Source organism: Malaclemys terrapin, chromosome 5, assembly GCF_027887155.1.
Source record: "Malaclemys terrapin pileata isolate rMalTer1 chromosome 5, rMalTer1.hap1, whole genome shotgun sequence".
NCBI classification, from domain to species: Eukaryota; Metazoa; Chordata; order Testudines; family Emydidae; genus Malaclemys; species Malaclemys terrapin.
In genome coordinates, this window is record NC_071509.1 from 134,641,497 (window position 1) to 134,663,066 (window position 21,570).

At 42.7% G+C, this 21,570-nt stretch overlaps 1 protein-coding gene across 1 annotated transcript in view; it reads right to left on the reverse strand.

Moving 5' to 3' along the window:
* Positions 1 to 21,570, reverse strand: part of WRN (WRN RecQ like helicase) — a 119,590-nt gene that overhangs the window by 79,072 nt on the left and 18,948 nt on the right. Inside the window, exons 3-7 of the mRNA XM_054030237.1 lie at positions 16,743 to 16,858; positions 15,606 to 15,751; positions 11,880 to 12,028; positions 3,490 to 3,639; positions 518 to 590 (exon numbers count right to left, since the gene is read on the reverse strand). Coding sequence (XP_053886212.1) covers positions 518 to 590; positions 3,490 to 3,639; positions 11,880 to 12,028; positions 15,606 to 15,751; positions 16,743 to 16,858 — 634 coding nt within the window. The remainder of the gene's footprint in view (positions 1 to 517; positions 591 to 3,489; positions 3,640 to 11,879; positions 12,029 to 15,605; positions 15,752 to 16,742; positions 16,859 to 21,570) is intronic.

Consider the following 21,570-nt stretch of genomic DNA (forward strand, 5'->3'; position numbering starts at 1 on the left):
CTATATACCAAAAAATTCAAACGCTGTGTGCCCCTAGGACAAAGCGGAAGTTTACAGTTTGCTGGTATTCCATGGGATATTTACATCTCCTGAGCTATGAGGAAAAAAAGACCAGCTCTGGCAGATCTCACTCCACCGCAGGATGAGAAGCAGGAGACACTATGGTATTTCCATCTTTCTCACAAATGCATGAGATGGCACTGAACATGCTGTAATTCACAAAGTGGCCAATAGTTTATTCAAGCATCTGACCCTATTACGGTGTGGAGTAACAAAAGTAAGAGTGAGATCTCTTACCAGCCCCCTCATAGAACTTAGCCACACACCACAGAACGATGAGACTGTGCTCCCCTGTCACTTACTGCCCCTTTTTGAAAACACTCAGATACCCAGGTGATACAGGTGAACAAAGAACCCAAATAGAATACTCTCACTGCAAGCTGTCTGTAAACCCAAAACAGTTCAATGTCCAATTAGAAAAAACACACATTCTTTATGCTTTTAATTTGCAGTTTACCGTTTTTTATACTATAGAGCCTCTGATCACAGTTATTCATATTTTCCAGTTTTTGGTAAATGAGGAGGCCTGCCTGTGAAGAAAAGCAAAACAAATTTAATGCTTCAGATTCCATACAGATCACATATTACATTTTTTTCCTTCCATGGTTGGAAAAGCTTAAAACAAACTGAACAGGCTACAAATTTCTTCTCCAATCCAAGATGTAAATTCAATTTAACACTAAAGTGAAGGATTTTTGTTCCAAACAATGTCAATAATGCAACATTAAGTTAGAGAACTCAATACAAAATACAATTTAGCCTAACACTTTCTTAAGGTAAAGTTAAGGGTGCAGGAACAGATCAATGATTTTAGTGAACATTACCTCAAGACATTAGAGGTGTGTTCATTTATTTTTTAAAAAGTTAGAAACACAGCAAATGCTGAGTTAAACTCTTGCTAAACAATGCACCCAAAATGCCTTTGCTCTACACCCATGGGCCCAGTCAGATCGACACACAGGCCATGTCTACACTACCGGCTAAATCGACACTAGTCTTCCAGGGAGTACTCAACTCATCTAGATATTTGACTAGTTTTACAACCAGCTACATAAAAAACACTAGTGAAGTCAGTACAAACTAAAATTTCATACGACTTGTTTAACCTGCTCTATACACATGTGAGTGTATTGTACAATATTTATATTCAAATTGATTTATTTTATAATTGTATGGTAAAAATTAGAAAGTCAGCAATTTCCAATAACAATGTGCTGTGACACTTTTGTATTTTTATGTCTGATTTTGTAAGCAAACAATTTTTAAATGAGGTGAAACTTGGGGGTACTCAAGACAAATCAGACTCCTGAAAGAAGTACAGTGGTCTGGAAAGGTTGAGAGCCACTGGATTATGGCACAGCTAAAACATTAGTATCATCTGCCTCGTGTTCCATGGCACACAAAATGTGGGCAGACCATGTCCTCTATTTTCATTTAATAGAGAGCCTCATGGACATCTACAGTGCTCTATAAAATACTAAACAGAACTACAACAATTACTGTTCCTGGTAACCTCCTGATAAGTCTCGTAAGTGAACTCAAAGATATATATAAATCTCTGGTTCACTGCTCATCTCCAGGTGTATTAGAAAAAGCATCATTTACTGAGAATGAGGAGAACTGTACTTTGGTCAATAAGCAACTTCACATAGAGTGAGGCTTGGACTCTCAGTCTTGGAGCTGCTGTTGAAAAGGCTCTTCCTTGTGCCTTGTTCAAGGTTATACCTAAATGTTGTAGAAAACAATATGCTCCTTCAGCTCATCTCAGTAAGGAGACAGACTACTGCATGAAGCACCAGCTGTAACTTCTTTCAACGTTTTGCCTAAACCCAGGGAGGGAGAATTGCAATAGTCTAGCCTGGAAATGCTGAACCACAAGCCACTGTGGCCAGGTCATCGTTTGAGATGGAACTATTATGATGTATATGAATTTGATGCTACTGAGAACAAGTACTCCAAGTGGGCACCTCTCCCCACCTACCCTGGCCTGATGGAGCGAGAGGCCTGTATGGGCCAAAGGGGAGGAGAGCAGGGTTTGGGGAGAGGGAGAGTCAGGCTCCCGGGTTTGGTTGGTTTCATGAATTTCCCAGGGAGAAGAGGGAGAAAGCATTGGTATAGGGGAAAGATGAGGTGCTGAGATGTGAGGGGAGTCCCTAGGGTAGCTGGCGGGAGACGTGGGCAGAGAAATTCTATAAAACTGACATGATATTAACCTCCTTTGCAAAGCACTTTGAGATCTATTGATGTAAAGCGCTAGATATTGTAATTACTTCATTCCCATATGCAACTGTTCAGTGAAGTAAGACCTTTCCGCTCCTCCATTTGTCCCCCATCCCCTTTTCTAATGAATAATTAAGCATTGTTTCCAAAACTAACAGAACATTTATTTGATTGGATATTATGCCTGCCTGAATGGGCTCTTAATACTTCTCTGAGGGATAACTTTTCCTGCTAAAAGACTGTGTCCTTAGTGTGCCAAATGATAAATATTTATATTGGGATGGTATCATTTCTGGTCAGGACTTGACAAGTTTGATATTTTTCTTTGCCATTCCTATTCTGATCCACAGAATTGAAGTTATTATTGAAGATGCAACAAGTCTTTAAAGCAATGCTGCTGTTTAGGCAAATTTAATCCTAACTTTTTAAATTTTATGGGTTTATACTTCTAAACTGTACAGTTTTATAGAAGTATTCACAAATCAGACCCACTCGGAGAGAATACCTTGGAGAAACAGCCTCCAGTAAATACATGGGTTAAAATGCAATCAAGAACTGAAAGTGTTGGACAGTAGCCTACACAATGTGTCAGGGGCCAGCCTGCAAAGAGCCACTCTTCTGGCAACCTAATGAGTGCAGCTGGCCCTGATTGGTTGAAGGAGTCAACTGCACCACTTGATTGGCTGAAGGAGTCAACAGGCTGATACTTAAGCTCAGGAGCTGCTCCACACATTCCTAACCCACAGCTGCGCTTACCTGCCTTCACTGTCTCTAGCCTGGCTCCAGCCATTGCCTGCACCTGCTCCTGCTCCCAGATTCTTCCTGACTTCTGATTACCAGCTCAGACCCTTGGCTCTGCCTTCTGACTGACAGTGGTTCACCCTGCGGCTTAGGCTTTGGTTTGACACCCAGCTACAACCCTTGGCTTCGCTCCTGTACCCACGCTGTCTGGATTCAACTCTAACTGGTAGGCCGGACTCTTGCTCCGAACTCTCAGCCAGACTGCCCACAGCTCAGTCACCGACACTATGAAGCTTTATAGAGTGTTTTGCGGGGCAAAGATTGAATACTAACAATTTTGTTGCGAAGAATCTGAATTACATGATTGGTGAGTTCCACTGCAGCAAGACATTAAAAAGGTCGGCAAATAATGTATTAAGAGGAATGAAATAGTTAAAACATGGAGTGGAGCTTTCTATTTGTACCCACATAAGCGTCAGTGGCTGCATACAACTTCTGCTCCTCGCTGAGTGGAAATTCTTCCCAGTTACTACAGCGAACAAACTTGTCCTTCAGAAGCTGCTTGCTGAACAGATGTTTTACCAAGCCATTTAGACTCCATATCTCCTTACACTTCAGCTAAAAATAAGAAATATTTATTAAGTTCAAAATAATTGTACATGGTAAAAATAATTCTCAGAATAAGGTAACAAAGCTGATTCAACATTACAAGTGGAGACTCTGAATAGATCATAATTAACTCATTCCTCAATAAAATGACTGACCTACAAATGTACAACTTGATTCTGCTCCCATCAGAGCCAACTGCAGTGTTACAACTGAAAAACTACAGCATTTGTGCCCTGACACAGTGTTCCTGCACAGTGTTCCCTTCTTGCCAACTAGATTGCTGCATCAGGGCACCATCAGCATATGCAATGAGAAGTTGGTGTCCACAGCATAGCAAAAAAGGGAGAAATACACCACACAAGTGCTCAATACTGGTCATTTTAAAGCACTGACTGTAACCTTTCCACTTCACCATCATCTTAAAAGGCTTTTATGGTGCTTTCCTGAGATGATGCTGTTCCCATTTACCAGTCATTGTTTCAGCCTCCCAGCACATGGTTTCTGGTTCTACTAAATGGTAGTTTCCGTGAGTTTAATGTGGCATGGTTCTCTCAAACCAGGTTCAAAGGCACAGCCTTCTACTAAGTATTAAAACTTCACCTTAAGATTTTTTAATTTCTGTATGCCATGCCTATCACTAGGAGAAGTAAGCGTGGTCAGAAGTTATGTTCTCTACATCTGTATTCTAGCAATATGACATTAGGCCAGTAGAGACCAAAATAATTCATTCTTATCCCAGATATAGAATCCTTTGCTCCCTGAGCCAAGCTGTCTAGTACATAGGTATTTCCCAATGCAACCAGATGCATGAATACAAACGTATGTGCACATCTGGATTTGATATCTGAAGGTTTAATCAATAATTACCAACATCTACGTTTGGGCTCTGGATAGAGGTTAGAATAGTAAAGTTTTATCCTGGTGGGACAGAGAAAGGGGCAGATGTAATGGTCAACGCTCAGACTTGAAAATGGGAACTGCATCAGTTGTAGTACTTTGGGGAATTTAAGCACTATGCATTATGCTATCTGACAGTCATACAGGGAACAGAGACAAGGAAGTACTCACCAACACGTTAATGGGCCCTGCTCCAAGAGAGAATGATTATTCAAAACGACAGGGAGTAAAACCTAGGAACTGCCAGAGAACAGCAGACACATAGCCCACCTAGCCCAGTGTTCCACCTCCAAGAGAAGCCAGCACCAGATGCTTCAGAGAAAGATGAAGGAAACCCCACAGTGGGCAGATGGGAGATAGTCTGCTCCCCACATCAGGTCTCATTTCTTGGTCTCGAATAGTTAGAGATTGGCTTAAGCCCTGAAGCATGTTTAAAATCCCTTTCCAACAGTGTTTTTATTAGTGTTAACTCCTATAATGCTGCATATTTTTGTTATCCATATAAAACTGTCCAATCCCTCTTTGGGCCTTGATAAACTGCTGGCCTCAACAACTCTGCTACATACTGAGCAGACACCTTCAATGAAACATCTACTATGACACCCATGTCCCTTTTCTGAGTTGATACAGTTAAACTACCAGTATATTTCACAGAGTTCTAAATATTACCCTCCATCGTGCATTACTTTGCATTTATCCACATTGGCTTTTATTTCACATTGTGTTGCCTTTTCACCCAGCTTGGTTAGGTCTCTCTGAAGTTCCACACTGCTCATAACAAATAACTGTGTCATCTGCAAATAGTGCTACTTCAGTAATCACTCCTTCCCAGATTGGAAACAAAGAGTACATCCAAAAAACCTACATTAAAATACCACTAAGGGTACAAAGTCAAGCACTTAAGTTAGGAAATGCCAGTATTAAGGTTTCCATTGGAACCCTAGTTCATCCCCTTGTGTGTATGCATGATGATACAGTGTAATTACATGAGCCCAATAATATATTTTCCACAGGACCCTGCCTCGTTTAATCTCCCCTCCCTCCTGTTATATCACGTCCCCATATGCTGCTGCCTCCGCCCTGCATGTTTTCCCCTACTTCCTCACCCTTGTTCCTTAATTCTCTGCCAGTCAAGCAGCTTGCTCCATATATTTATGCCTGCATCTGTAATTTTCACTCCATGAATCTGAAGAAGTGGGGGTTTTTTACCCACAAAAGCTTATGCCCAAATAAATCTGTTAGTCTTTAAGGTGCCACCGGACTCCTCGTGTGTTTTTGTAAACTTTAAGAAGACTCCACCGAGCATGTGCAAACTGAGATTTTCCAAAAGCTTACAACTTGGTCAAATTAGGGTGAATTTCAGAGGAACAATAAAAGGCACATTCCTGACACCCTGTCAAATTTTGTGCCGTTGCTCTGATGCCTGGAGGCAATAGAGCTGTTCAATGAAGCAGCTGTAAGAACTTTAACTTGGATAAATTAATGCGTTTTCCCCAAACCTCATTCTCAGGAACAGCTGAACCATTCTAGCTAAAACTCTCCAAAATAACACAACCTTAGGCAAATGCTCAGCATAGAAAATTTCAGCCCAAGATTCCAAGTGAAATCTTGGGAAAAAACGTGTTGGGGGAATGTTAACTATAGGCACACTACCTGCACCACCTACAAAATTAAACACTGGACCCAGTATGGAACCTAGAGTCATGCCACTGTCAACCTTTCATCATGAAGAAAACTTGCCATTTATTCCTACTCTTTGTTTTGTGTCTGGATCAAAAACCAACCAGGAGAGAGTTCTTTGCCTCTTCCCCGATGACTAATTTAGTGGCTCATATGGGACACTATCAGAGGCCTTTCAACAATCTAAATAAATCTGTATCAACAATAGAGGTCCCACCCCACAGTCTGTCAGCCTCTATGCTATTGAGAAGGATGAAAGTCTCAAGGAAAGAACATCAAGCTGAAGCAGAGGGAAGTGATCCCATAGTTGGGACCCTCCTACCAGCTGATCTCATGGTATCCTCTCACACTGAGGAGACGATCCCTGTTATTAGGAAGGGACAAGTAATAGCAATGGTGGATTCAATATCAGAAATATAGACAGTTGAGTTTGTGCGTGGATGAGACAATGGTGTTGGAATTTTGATTTATCTGGAACTAGGGAACTTTGGGGGGAAAGGAGGTGCTTATACAGAAAAAATGGGCCCACCTAAACCAAAACAGAACCAGATTGCTGGCATGTAAAATTTAAAAGGTCGTAAATGACTTTTTAAATGAAGGCTGGGGGAAAGCTGACAGGTGTGAAGGAGCACACGGTGCAATACATACCTTAAGGGAGGATTTATTGAATATGCTACTCTATATCCTAGGAAAGAGAAGAAAAGTTGATAAAGTACAGATCACTGAAAATAAAAAACACTCAAACGGAAAAGACCGCCATTCAATTGCAGCACAAGACGACAGACAACTAAATATTAGCATAAGTGCTTGTAGACAAATGCTAAAAGTCTAAATACTAAGATGGGTGAACTTGAGTGCCTGGAATAAAATGAGGATATTGATGTAATAGGCATCACAGAAACTTGGTGGGAATGATGGTAATCAATGAGACACGATAATACTAAGATACAAAATATACAGCGATGAGAGCAGGTCACGCTGGTGAGAGAGATGCACTATATGTGAAAGAAAGCATAGAGTGAAAAGTAGTAAAAATCTTATATGAATCAAGCAGTATCATGGAATCTCAATGAACAGAAATTCCACGCTTGAATAATAAGAGGATAGCAGTAAGAATATACTATCTACCACATGACCAGAATCACGACTGTCATTGTGAAATGCTCAAGGAAACTGGAGAGGCTACAAAAACAAAAAATGCAATATCACCAGGAGATTTCAACTATCCCCTACTGACTGGGAACATGTCATCTCAGGACAGGATGCAGAAATAACATTTCTAGACACCATTAAAGAGAGCTTCTGGGAGCAGCTAGTCCTGGGACCCATAAAGGGAGAGGCAAGTCTTCATTTAGTTCTAAGTGGCACACAGGATCTAGTCCAAGAGGTAAATGTAGTTGAATTGCTTCGTAATAGCTACCATAACGTAATTAAATTTAACATCATTGTCGGGGAGAAAATACTAAAGAAACCCACCACAAGTAGCATTTAACTTCAAAAAAGGCAACTAAACAAAGACAAGGAAGCTAGTTATATTGAAATTAAAAGGAACAAGAGTGATAAGCCTGCAGGCTGCACGGAAACTTTAAAAAAAATATCATAACAGAGGCGCCAACTATGTGTGTATCCCAAATAAAAAAAAACAAACAAAAAAAAAAACTACACACACACACAGAGTATAAGTTTTAAACAAATAATGTAATACTGTACACAGCAATGATGATTGTGAAGCTTGGTTGGGGTGGTGAAGTTAGAAGGTGGAAGAAGAGGGTGGGATGTTTCCCAGGGAATGCCTTACTGCTAAATGATGAACTAGCATTCGGCTGAGCCCTCAACAGTTAACACATTGTTGTTAATGTAGCCTCACACTCTACAAGGCAGCACGAATGGCGGGAGGGAAGACAACATAGCAAACAGAGACACACACTCTGTGAGTGAGAAAGAGAGAGAGAGAGATTTGCATTGCCCCTTTAAGTATGCTGATACCACTCTAAGTACCTTGCCTTTTTAAGTAGATCAGCAAGTTGAGACAGCAGCTGTGGCCAGCAAGCCCCCTCCATCCTGAGCCTTGTCATGTCCCCACCCTGCTCTATATGGAGAAGAGGTAAGCAGGGGCAGGAGCAGGGTGCAGGGGGACACCCTGACACTAGCCCACCTCTTCCCCCCTGGCACAGCAATCAGGAGGTTCCCGGGAGCAACTCCAAGGCAGAGGGCAGGAGGGACAGCTGAACTGCTGGCAATTGATAGCCTGCTGGGCAGCTGCCGCACAGGGAACTTAGGAGAGTGGGGAGCTGATAGGGGGGCTGTCGGTCCACCCTGGTTCCAAGCCCCCACCAGGTATCTGCAATGGGCTGCTCTTCCTGCAAGCAGTGGACAAAGCAGGCAGCTGCCAAAGGGAGCACTGCGCAACTTTAAACAAGCATGTTCCCTAATTGATCAGCAACGTAACAATGAAACAACGTTAACCGGGACGACTTTAAGTGAGGAGTTACTGTACTTTCCATCAATATTCACTGAAGAGGATGAGGGGGAGATTCCCACACCAGAGCCGGTCTTTTTAGGTGACACATCTGAGGAACTGCCCCTTATTGAGTCAGTAAAGAAGGTTTTGGAACAAACTGATAAATTAAACAGTAATAAGTCACCTGAACCGGACCCAGGCCTGATCCCTGAGGGACCCCACTTGATAAACCCTTCCAGCTTGACTGTGCGCCACTGATAACTACTCTCTCTGGGAACCATTTCCCAACCAGTTATGCACCCACCTTATGTTCTTAACTGGTTCTCCTTTATCCACTACTTCACTCATATATTCAAAGAATTCTAACATATTAATCAAATATGATTTTCCTTTGCAGAAACCATGCTAATTAGACCCAATGCTATTGTGATTTTCTAGATGACTTCTTATTCTATTTTTAAGTATTGTTTCAACCAATTTGTCAGGTAATATAGGGTTACCATATCTCATAAATAAAAAAAGAGGACCCTCCATGGGCCATGGCCCCGCCCATTTCCCCACCCCTAGCCCCGCCCCAACTCCGCCCCTTCCCCCACCCTAACTCCGCCCCCTCCTCCCTCCCACTCCCAGCCAGGGGGAAAGGGCTGCCCCAGTGCTACCAGCATCACGGTTTCCCGGGCAGCCCCCAGACCCTGCGCCCCCAGCCGGCGCTTCCCCAGCACAGCTGGTGCCCGGGAGGGGAAGCGCCCAGCCGGGGGCGCAGGGTCTGGAGGCTGCCCAGCAAACCGTGAAGCCGGTAGCGCTCGGGCTTTGGGCAGCCCCCATGCCTCCGGACCCTGTGCCCCCAGCCGGGCACTTCCCCTCCGGGGCTCCGGCGGCTCTGCGTAACTTACACTGTATAAGTTACACAGAGCCGAAGAGGAGCAGAGCCCCCGCAGCTGGAGGCTCTGCTCCTCTTAGGCTCTGTTTAAGAGCCGGGCTGCCCCAGCGCTACCGGCTTCGGGCAGCCCCGTGCCTGGAGACCCTGCGCAGCCGGAGCCCGGGAGGGGAAGTGCCCGGCTAGGGGCGCAGGGTCTCCAGGCACTGGGCTGCCCGAAGCCGGTAGCTCTCGGGCAGCCCGGCTCTTAAACAGAGCCTCCAGCGGCTGGGGCTCTGTGTAACTGACACTGTGTCAGTTACACACAGCCCCGGCGGCTGGAGGCTCCAGTCCCCGCGGCTCTATTTAAGAGCCGGGCTGCCGGAGCGCTACCGGCTTCGGGCAGCCCCGTGCCTCCAGACCCTGCGCCCCCAGCCGGGCACTTCCCCTCCCGGGCTCCAGCGGCGCAGGGTCTCCAGGCACGGGGCTGCCCGAAGCCGGTAGCGTTCAGGCAGCCGGGCTCTTAAACAGAGCCGCCATTTTCCCAGACATGTTCCGCTTTTTGGCAATTCCCCCCGGACGGGGGTTTGACTGCCGAAAAGCCGGACATGTCCGGGAAAAAGAGGACGTATGGTAACCCTAGGTAATAGTTAAGACTTTCTGTGGTCTGCAATTCCTCATATCACTCCTAGGCCAAGTCTACACTACCTCTGACTTCAGTACAACTTACATTCCTCAGGAGTGAGCGTAAGCCATCTCCCAGAGCGACGTAAGTTACACTGACTATGCTCCGCTGTGGATAGCACTATTTTTGGCAGGACAGCTTCTCCCGCCAACATAGCTACCACCTCCTGCGGAGATGGATTTATTATGCCAACAGGAGAGCTCTCTCCCATCAGCACAGAACATCTTCAGCAGACACACTACAGCAGCGCAACTGTGCCAATGTACCGCTTCTAGTGTAGACCAGCTCCTAGAGTTTTTTATAGCTATAGGTGCAACATTTGCTATTCTCCAGTCCTCTGGAACAGTAAGTGTAGAGTACAGACCCTTTGAAGAGCTCCATGATATTCACTGATTTTTTTTGTCTCTAAGATTTGTGCAGTCAGTTTAAGGCTAACCCTTTACACAAATTCAAAGATTTCTTTGAGATGAGCACAAGGTATTTGAAACACACATGAAAATTAGGAGGAAATTAGAAGTTGTTCATGGGATAGAAGGGATAATTTAATCCAATATGTTGTAAACATAATATGGTGATGTTTCAATCTAAGTTTACATTCACCTTAACAATTTTTAGGGATTTTTTTTATTTTCTATAATAAAGTTTTACTCAAAGACAACCTGAGTTGCATTCAGTGACTTAGCAGACAGCAGCTCTGCCTGGTGCCCCAGAGAAAAGCAATCAACTCTGACTCTGAGGCAACTGAGTCAGGGAAAGGGTAATGATCTAAGCAATGGGACAAATGCAAGGCAAATGTGGGGAACCCACCCAGGGCAGATGAAATTCAGTGTTGATAAGGAATAATCTGAGTTCCTCGTACCCTTAACTGAGTTCTAAATAATTAACTGCATCAACTTTGGAGAATGACCTGGGCATCATTGCAGACAGCACAACGAAAACCTCTGGCCAATGTGCAACAGCAGTCAGAAAAATAAATAGGCGTTAGAGTTCATAAGGAATGGCATGGAGAATACTATGGAAAAATATTGTCTCGTTACATGAATCAATCATTTGTCCTCACCTGAAATGAGGTGATGGGGCATGGAAAAACCTCATCTATTAATTGATATTGAAAAGATTGGAACTCTTTACATCTTAGAGAGGGGACATGATACAAGATTACAAAATAACAAATACCATAGGGACTGCGGCTCAGAAACTTCTCTTCACCCTCTCTCATAATACAAGGACAAGGAAATTGAAAGGAATTGTACTGGCCACTGTTGGATACAGGACAATGGACTAGATGGACCTTGAGTCTGATCCAGTCTGGCAATTCCTGTTAGTAAACATAAAAGGGAATACAATTCGATTGATTTAAATAAAAAAAAAAAAAAAAAAAACATGTTCCAAATGGAACAAAATGGCCAGAAACTGAGCTGAGGGGGAAAAAAAGATCTGTGGGAAAATCAAATATACTGTGCAATGAAAATACAAGCATTTAATACTATAACTCTTACTTGAGTTCCTTCCAAATTCAAACACTTTAAGAAGTGTCACCTGGTAATATTTATCTCTGGTAATAGATCTACGGTGTATGACTGGTGCCACATTTAGATTTCTATGAAAACAAAAACCTCCCTTTATTTAGCATAATAAGACCCCCCCGCTCCATGAAACTGAATTTTTACTTTTTCATTGGCGACATCAGCCAGCTCTACAAAGCTCTTCAGTTTGATTTCGAAGTCGTTCATCAGCTTCCACTGATCTCCTTCAATTCCTACTCCAACCTTTTTAACGGCTTCATCTTCAAGCAATCTTTTGAGTCCCTTGGGAAAACCTAAAACAGATTAAATCCAAATATAATCAACTATATGGCAAAAGCTGCCAGATTTTAATTTCATATAGAAATAGGTAGAATCCTATCAAGGATAAATTTGGGCAATCTACCTTTTTTATAGTAATAGCCAAATGGTCACTACATCTGTATCTATAAAGCAGTCAACTTAGCCATCAAACAAGTGCATGTGATTTCTAGTATGGCACTTTAATGCCAAGGCAGGCCAATCAGTTTATATTTTGTGCTAGCTGGAACTCCAACTGGTTGTAGTATAATTTCATCTGGAGGCAAGTGACACTGAAATTATGCAAATGTTTGGGGGGTTTTTCCTTATGGAAACAATAGATCAAAAAATGGCTTCCAATCCAATATTTACTTCTAAATGCCTCATTCACCAGCATGAATGGCAATCAGCAAAAAACAGGAAACTGCTTTTGGAAAATAAATTTCTGATCCATATAGCTGAACGATCACTAAAATTGAATGTGTTATTTCAATATTTTTCACATATTTACTCCCAAATTATTACACTGTATGCAGTTTTATGTTAACTTAAAACACAGGCCACCAGACACACAGGGACCCATTAGGAAAATAAATTTCAGTACACTACTAATATAAGAGTACTGTTCAAAGCACTTGGAAAAAAAACACAGTTAGGAAAGTAGATTTCCCTGGAAACTCAGGTGGGTTGGAATAGCATACTAAAAGCAACTTAACCAAAAAACAAGCCAAGCAGAAGCGTTGCTGCCATCAGAGTACTCTGAGAAAGACGTGATATTTGGGAGAAATCTGATACCAGGAGTAGGTCCTGCAGTGGTTGCCCAGTGGGGACAGCAAACTCTAAACAAATGGGGCAGGATCTTTAGAAGTACTGTACACCAACAGCTCCCAGTGACTCCAAGCAGGAGATAGAACTGAGATGCATTTTTCACTGACAATTTAAATATAAATGAGTTGTGAGCAATTATATTCCTTCCTACCGCATTTGCCCAGACACAAGAATATGGGTCTCTCGGGCAAGGTCCTTTGCTATAAGTGCCAGTAACAATTACCGAAGGCAATGGGAGCTGTGGTTGCCTCCTCCCAAGATACAATTCATCATGTGCAAAGACCACTCCAAATATAGACACACCATCCTTTGGAAGGAGAGACCATCACCCACCCATAAAATTACACCCATGAAGAGCTTTTGCATTGTAGTGCCAAGTCCAAGATGTACACTGGGTTAGGACCAGATTAGTGTGGGTGGTAGGCCAAAAAAGCAAGCCTGGAGTAAACCAAGAACTTAGATAAACTCTGAAAGGCCAAAAATGTGTAACTCAGATTCTCATATTTAAGTTTGAAATCATTCAGTGTCACAGAGCATTCTTTTGCACTTTTGACACAGAGTAACACATGCAAGAGAAAAACAGTAATATCTGTATTCCTCAGTATGGGTTTAAGAACATGAGCTAGAGTTCTCACAGAGCATACAGAGTTCATGGTTTGGTGCTCTAAAACCCTGAATTTCCATCAAGTGGATCTCATAACAATACTGAGTCATAGAGTATTTTTGAAGGTTATAGGGCACAGCCTAAAACATTCAAGCTTGGTTTACTACAGTTCAGCACCTGAATCAGGCTTTACGTATTTAAACAGAAGTGGCCTATTCTCCACCAGATTTGTGGGTGCTTTGTATTCTGGACATCTTATCTAGGAACCTAATTATGATTTAAGGCCTGATTTCACGAACCCACATTTGACTATTCTGGCCATAATCTTTAAAGCCCTAAACCCCTTATAAATCTGCACCCAAATATATTCACACCTAGAAACTTGCTCAATTTCTACTATCCAAACTTGAGCTTTCCACTAGCTTGATAAGTATTTGCAGACTCAACATTTCACCATGTGTGTATGCCTACATTTTATGATACAATCTTGGTACTTGTATGGTCCCCATTCTGAACAGACTCCAAAGTTTATGTTGGATTATTGTTCGTGGACCAGAGTTTATATTTAGGACTCTATACTCCCCTCAATTCATAAGGCACCTCCTACTGATATGAGTGGAAGGTTGGCAAAAAGATCCAGGATGTAACATACATCCCTTCAACTAGTAACTCAACTTTTATTTATCAGCATCCTATGTTCAATGTCATCCCATTTATCATCACTCAGTGGGAAAATCTCTACCTTTAGGATCACCAGCATGTCTGCCCTTGTTTCTCTTCTTCCTCTATCCTCCTTTCATTAACAACAAGGAGTCTGGTGGCACCTTAAAGACTAACAGATTTATTTGGGCATAAGCTTTCATGGGTAAAAACCTCACTTCTTCAGTTGCATCTGAAGAAGTGAGGTTTTTACCCACGAAAGCTTATGCCCAAATAAATCTGTTAGTCTTTAAGGTGCCATCAGACTCCTTGTTGTTTTTGTAGATACAGACTAACACGGCTACCCCCTGATACTTGACCTCCTTTCATTGTTTCTCTCCCTCTTTCACATCTTTGTACCTTTCTTCCATCTGAATTTCCTACCCTTCAACATCTCCCCACCACATTTGCTAAAATAAGCAATTGAATACAGACATTTAAAGTGTCATTATTAAACATTAGAGTGAACACCCCAATGAGAATAATGGCCCTTTTCACACAGATTCACAACGTCTGCAGACACATGACAACAACATTGCATCAGTTTACTCTCTGTTCATTTAGGTGGTTTCATTTACAACCACAAAAGCTTAGGTTCCACAGACACTGTACACACCAGGCTTGCCACAGATACAGCAAGCAAGCTAGAACGAGTCTGCACAGCAGATATTTGATACCTCCCCTATAGGAATACAGGATAACACACAGATTTTAAGAACCAATAGCATTCTGACAACTCATAAGGTTTTTAACCAGTAGAGCCAAGGTAATAAGGGTTGTTGCCAGCAAAATATAGGCCTACAGTTTCATTTCTGTGGAGAGAGGGGGAAAACCAAACAAATTATATTGGGCAAATGGTATGAATGTTTAATATTTTTTATTTTAGTAAAGATAGTTTTCCTGAATTCAAACCCTTCCTCAGCAGCACAAGAAAGTGACTGTGTAAGTAAGCTATGACAGTCGTCTTCAAAGAGAAATGAAAACATTAGCAGAGTAAATGAGAAGGAAACTTTCTTTCCTCCTTGTTTGGAACAATGGGAGCTGCTGGATACCGAGCACTTTAGAAAATCTGGCCACTTCATTTAGGTGCCCACATGGGACCTTCTGGATACTAAACTCTTTTGAAAAAAATCTAGCTTTTAAAATTGATTCAGCCATAATTTACAATGTTAACACCACCAATAAGGATTTTTTAATTAAATTAATTTTGTAGTAACGGTCACTTTCATGATATAAACGACCTCTGTGAGCTGACAGAGACTAACATACCCACACAGAATTATATAATTGGATATGTGCACTATAGTGGGGGTGGGTTTTCTCTATCAGCTGAAACAGGAAGTACTGTCTGCTTCTGGAGGCAAAAGCACAGATTAAGTAACCTGACACAGAGAGGCAATTCATGGCCATATGAACCAGAGCACAAAAAGAATGATACTGACCTGACATTGAAGAAATGTGAAACAAGTAGCATTTTTTCTCCGAGACGCATATTTGGATTAGGGCGACTTTCCCTACTTTCCCTTTAGTATATGAGGGTGGCCATTCAATGTCAAATCCTATCACATCTCCACCAGATAGGTTTCTTCTGAAGAGAAAATAGGTTGATTAATTCCCATTTAGTAATTCTATTACACATATATCATCTATAACATATGACAACAGTATAGCTTACTTTAGAATGAACGACTAAAAAACTACTTCTCTCACTCCCTGTTCAGGGGCTGTTACTAGAGTGGTAGTCAAACAGCCTCCACACTGATGGTGAAATTCACCCTACTACAAAGGGCTCACCTGACACCTTCCAAACAACGTACACCCTTAACTACAGGTCTTATGTAGTACAGACACTGGTTCGTTGGCCTGCTGTGCCACAATTAAATTCACCCCAAGGGAGAGAAAAACAGAAACTGGACACTCCTTCCTTAGATATATTTTTGGAAGTTCTTGCTCATAACTATTTTTCTCAATTTATTGATGATCTTATGTTAAGTTTGTCCCCCAAAACATTGTATGCACTATCCAAATCCAGAAACCAACAATTTGCATAATGAATTGATAATATATCTTTAGACTCCGATCTGGCAGAGATTCAAACACATACTTTACACACCGTAGTCCTACTGAAATTATTGAACTCCATGGAGTTAGTCGCAATGTGAAAAGTTACATACTTGTAGAGTACAGGATTTGCACTTTAAAGACTGCTGTCTCCAGACATGAAGTCTCACAAAAAGGGTACAAATGCAGAACTACATCCAGTCAGCTAAAGTTAAAAGTTTATTTCTAAATTTCCACTCACTGCAGATGTCATTCAGTAGCATTTATGGATAATTTTTGGTCCTAAGAAACTGTAATTTCACTTGGTGCTTGTCAACAATATGTAAAACCAGACAGAATTCTGCTACTTACACTAAAGAGAAGACATCTATTATCGACAGACATTTTCTATGGCTGAGTAGCTGACCCACTATGTGTATGAAAATTGCACAACAGGTAGAGATGTGCATGTGAAAAACACAAACCCTTCCGAGGTAGCAATAGACACACGCACACCAAGAAAACATGCAAGCTTTTACCTGATATCTTCTGACAGAAAGGAACAGTCACTGGCATCGTAGCTATAAACGACAGAGCCATGGAACTCTAAGAAAGGCAGGTCATTTTCCAGAACACTCCTCTGAACATGAGATTTCTGTTTAACAACATTTAGAAGAGGATCTGTTATAGGGCATATTTAGCCACATTGCAAACACATTCATTAGCAATACAACTTTCTTAAAGCCATAGTCCTGGCTACCAAAACAATTTGGGGATTGGTTTGTTACTGTAAAACTATTTAGCAGAACAGTTACAAACTTTAAAATAGACAGCTCAGAGCACCACCCTTTATTAAAGACCCTGTCTTCACTTGCTTACAAATTTGCCAAACTTTAACCATTTGGGCTGAAATTTTCCATGCCAGGCGTCAGCCTTTTATTGACTTGTTTTTGTAAAACTTCAGCCAAAAGAGTTCATCATTTCTGAGAACAAGACTAGGGAAAAATACGTTTTGTCCAGGTTAAAAATTTCTGGCAACCTTTTCTTCAAAATGCTGTAGCATCTCCGTGCTTTGGAGCAGGAACCTGAAATCTGTCAGGAGATAGCTTTGGGGTCAGGGATGTGCCTTTTACCATCCCTGTAAAAATTAGCCCAATTTTGGCCAAGTTATAAACCTGTAACAAATTGCACATGCTCAGCTGAGACTTGTTAGGGCTTAGCAGATAAAGTCTCTGTATACACATTCACAAGTGGAGCAAATTAATGTCACACAGGCAACCTAAATTCTGGCATTTCCTAGCTTTGGAATGTTTGACTTTGCAACCTTAATAATGTTATTTTAATATAGTTTTTGTGGTGCAATACATGGACATATGAAAAAATTTGTACAGTTCATTAAAATGAACAGAAAATTTCCTATCAATTTCCTTTCTGCAAGCAGCATCTCCCACAATTCTGGATGTCTGGGAAGTAGCAAGCAGTGATTAGACATAAGGAGGGGTATAAAACAAGAGTTTGGTAGAAAAGAAGTACCCCCCCTTTTGAGTGAGCTCACCCAAAAGCCCTATATTATTTCTGGGCCATCACCCACAGCACCTTTCTGCCAAAGGAGGCCACTGCAGAAGAAAGTCCATTCTATAGTGCTCAATGAAGGTGTTAGCTGCAGACCAAGTGTTCACTTTTCAAATTCCAAAGGGGATGCATTTTCTCATTGCGCCTATGAGGTTGCTACAGATCTCGTGGAGCGTGCCTTGATCTCTTCTGAGCTAGGAACCTCCAATGATTTGTAGGCTTCCACAATATATAGTCTAATCCACCTATCAGTGGAGGACTTGAAAGCTCTAAGTCCCTGCCATTTTGAGTGGAAGGACAAGAATAGAAAGCCCAATCTTCTTCTGGACTGTGTACACTTGAGATAGAGGGGGGAGGGATAGCTCAGTGGTTTGAGCACTGGCCTGCTAAACCCAGGGTTGTGAGTTCAATCCTTGAGGGGGCCACTTAGGGATCTGGGGCAAAATCAGTACTTGGTCCTGCTAGTGAAGGCAGGGGGCTGGACTCGATGACCTTTCAGGGTCCCTTCCAGCTCTATGAGATAGATATAGATGTCAGAAGTGCCTTAAAAACCTCAGGTATGCCATGTCATCTCTGTTTGCTGCTGTGGTTTTGGACAGAACAAAGGAAGCACAACCTCTTGGGAACCAAAGTAGTAGGAATTCACCTTAGTAAAAATAGATTCTGGAGTCCTGAACCCCACCTTGACCTCATGGAACATGCAGTAAAGGCTGCTGCATAGATAAGGCTGCCAGCTCCGACACTTGCCTGGAGGATGCAGCATCTACTAAAACACGTCTTAATGGACAAATAAGAACACTGTAGTCAGCGGTTTGAGCGGATGGCTTATCAGGGCCCCCAAAACTAGCAGTAAATCCCATTTTGGGAAGAGTGGCTTGACTGCCAGACTGGCTAACCAGACTGCTCCAAGGAATCTGGCTACCTGTGGCTTGTCTGCCATGAAGAAACCTAAGCATGTTGTGAATAGCATGCTACTAAGAGCGGACACTGATGGGCAACTGTACTGGGCTGAAGACCTCCATCTATGCCTTTTTGGAAGAAGTCCAGAATGGTTGGAATTCCAGGGTTTCTGGGATTTGCACTGGATTGGTGGGTGCGAGCTGCTCCCTCAACACTTCCCAACCCCAGGGCCTGATTCCACTGTTTTCCCTGGAAGAATCTGTGTCCCTTTGCTGGTACCTCTGCAAAGATGAGGAGCGAAAGGAGTGCCTCTGTCTGAAGGCTGGTCCACAGTCTCTCCTGAGGGCAGTTAGTGAGGAAGGGAGAGACTGTGTGGATTTTGCCACATTGTCAGCCACCAACATAGCCAACTTTTTCTCCAAAAAGGAGGGAAACTGTAAACTTGGCTGAGCATAGGACTTGCTCAGAGTGAGTATCCACCTTCCAGGGTCAGAGCCATAGGTGGTGCCTGGCTATTCAGCTAGAAGCCATGGCTTGGACTGACAGCCTGATCATATCCACTGAGGCATCAGCTACAAATGTTGTTGTTAGGGAGATGCTCTTTAAAATGGAACCAAAGACAAGGTGATCTCTGGGCTTAAGGCCTTTGAGATCTTCCATCCAGGAAAGAGATGCTCCAGCCAAACAGGGAACTGCCAAGGACGCTCGGAGGGTGGCAGAGGAGACTTCAAAGTCTTTTTGGAGAGTGACTTCCATCTTTCTATCTATGGGATCCTTCGGGGAGAACTCCCCTCCTGAGGGAATAACCATATCCTTGGCGAGAGAGGCTACTGCAACGTCCACCTCTGATGTCTCAGCAATAGAGGCCTTTGGCTCTTGCATGTTACAGACCCTGAGGTGGGGGACTTTTGTGAATGTGCTTGCCCTTATCAGACTTGTTCAATTCATCCCTAATCACTTCCTCAAAGGAGGAGTGAAGGGGGACCTAAGAGAGTTTGAGACAGAAGGCTGGGTGCAGTCTGGGCACAACTCCCCAACTGTTGAGCCTGGAAAGGCTGCATCACATATAGAGCACCGCTTGGATTTGACCCAGTGCTTTCCTGGCTGCCCTGTCATGCCTCTACAGGGGGAGAAGAGCAGGCAGGGAGACGCTGCAGTGGAGACCGAAGGAGGGTTAAACCTGAGGGATAACCAACCCAGGGAGAAAGAGGAGCACTGAAGAGGGAGAACACTGCTCCCCACTTCACAAAAACTGGGCAAAACAAGCGAAAACAGAAGAGTAAGGGTGGGAGAAACAGAAACTGCCACAGTTTGCTGCTGCAAAGGCAGAGTCTGGCAGCAAACAGCAGCAGAGAGGGCGTGACTAGAGCAAGCACCTCCACGAAGCGGCAGAGAGGAGCGTAGCCCAAACACCCAGGAGCATGTGAAATGTTGGGCTGCAGAAGAGTAATTTTTAAATTATTAGTCAGGAGCCCTGAACATTAAAACTACCATATAAATATTAAATGTAATATCAATTGTAGTTGATATTTCATCTCATCTATCCTTGGTTAAAATTTTTATTTTGTTCCTTCTTATAAAACTTATTATGTCTAAGACAGTGGCTCAGGCCTTGTCTTTGCTACACATTAACAGCACTAGGACGGGACTAAAAATTAGAGTAATCAAACAATGCTGGCTGTGACTATGCGGTCAGCGTAGATCAGGGTTTATCCTTAAACACCTGACACAATGCTGAACACAGCTGGTCCTTGGCAGCATCACATTAGTGAATTCTACTCTGTAAAGAACATACAATTTTGTACGGAAGACAAGCCATCAGTTATTTGGCAGCCAACATAACACACTACAGTAAGAAATACCCAGCTTTGGAAACAACCTTGAGTCAGACCCACAGGAGAAAAATAATCCATAGCACCTTCAAGGCAACACAATCTGGCCACATTGCACATCATGGACATAGTAGCATCTCCATAGTTATGGTTACATTCTAAAGCAGAAATAAAATTGTTCTCTGTAAATGTAGGTAGTAGCCTTTTGGTGTAAAATTTCAGTTTTTATAGCCTTTGAATTTTCTTTTCAGTTTTGGTTAAGTTTTTTTTTTTTGTTTTTTTTTTTTGGGGGGGGGGGGAAGGGGTTGTTTTTTTTTTTGTTTGTTTTGTTTTTTTAAATAGAAAGGATTTATAATTTGACTCTGGCTGAAATTTGTCCATAGCAGTGCATCCATCTCTTGATTGAGAGGTATATCCTGATAAGATCAGCTGCAACCTTTGGGGGTAAGGGGAACTGCATTTCAGATCTTTGTTGATAGTTATTGATCATAAGCAAAAACATTTGTACATAACTATGTGCCACTTATATTCAGCTGCTGTCTTGTAACATGCAGCTTCTGCTCATAACAGAGAAGTATTGGTTTTTGTTTGTTTGGGGTTTTTTTGTACATCTCCGGGGATATAAGGGTTCATGTGCACCAGAAACTGCTCATACATGTAGTCTTCTCTGTAAGCAGCTGCATGTACTACTCCTGGGGGAATTCTGCACCACTGCGCATGTGCAGAATTTATGTCCCCCGCAGATTTCTTTGCTTCCCTGCAGAAAAATGATTTTCTGATGGGAAGCAAAGGGAAGCCACAGGAGTGGTCATGCAACCCCCCCACCTCACCCGCAGTGTGTTTTGTGGGCCCAGGGCAGCCGGCAGAGAGGTAAATCACTGTGGGACAGGAGGCGGGACTGGAGAAGACCCAGCTGGTGGTTCCTACCCTGCACCAACTCAGCTGCTAGTCTCGGCTGGTTCCTCTTCCCTGCACAGCATCTGGGGCCAGGTCAGACCCACCCTCAGATTTCTCCCCCAGCTGCAGGAAGCTCTGCAAACTCTCTCCCCCTCCACTCCCCAGT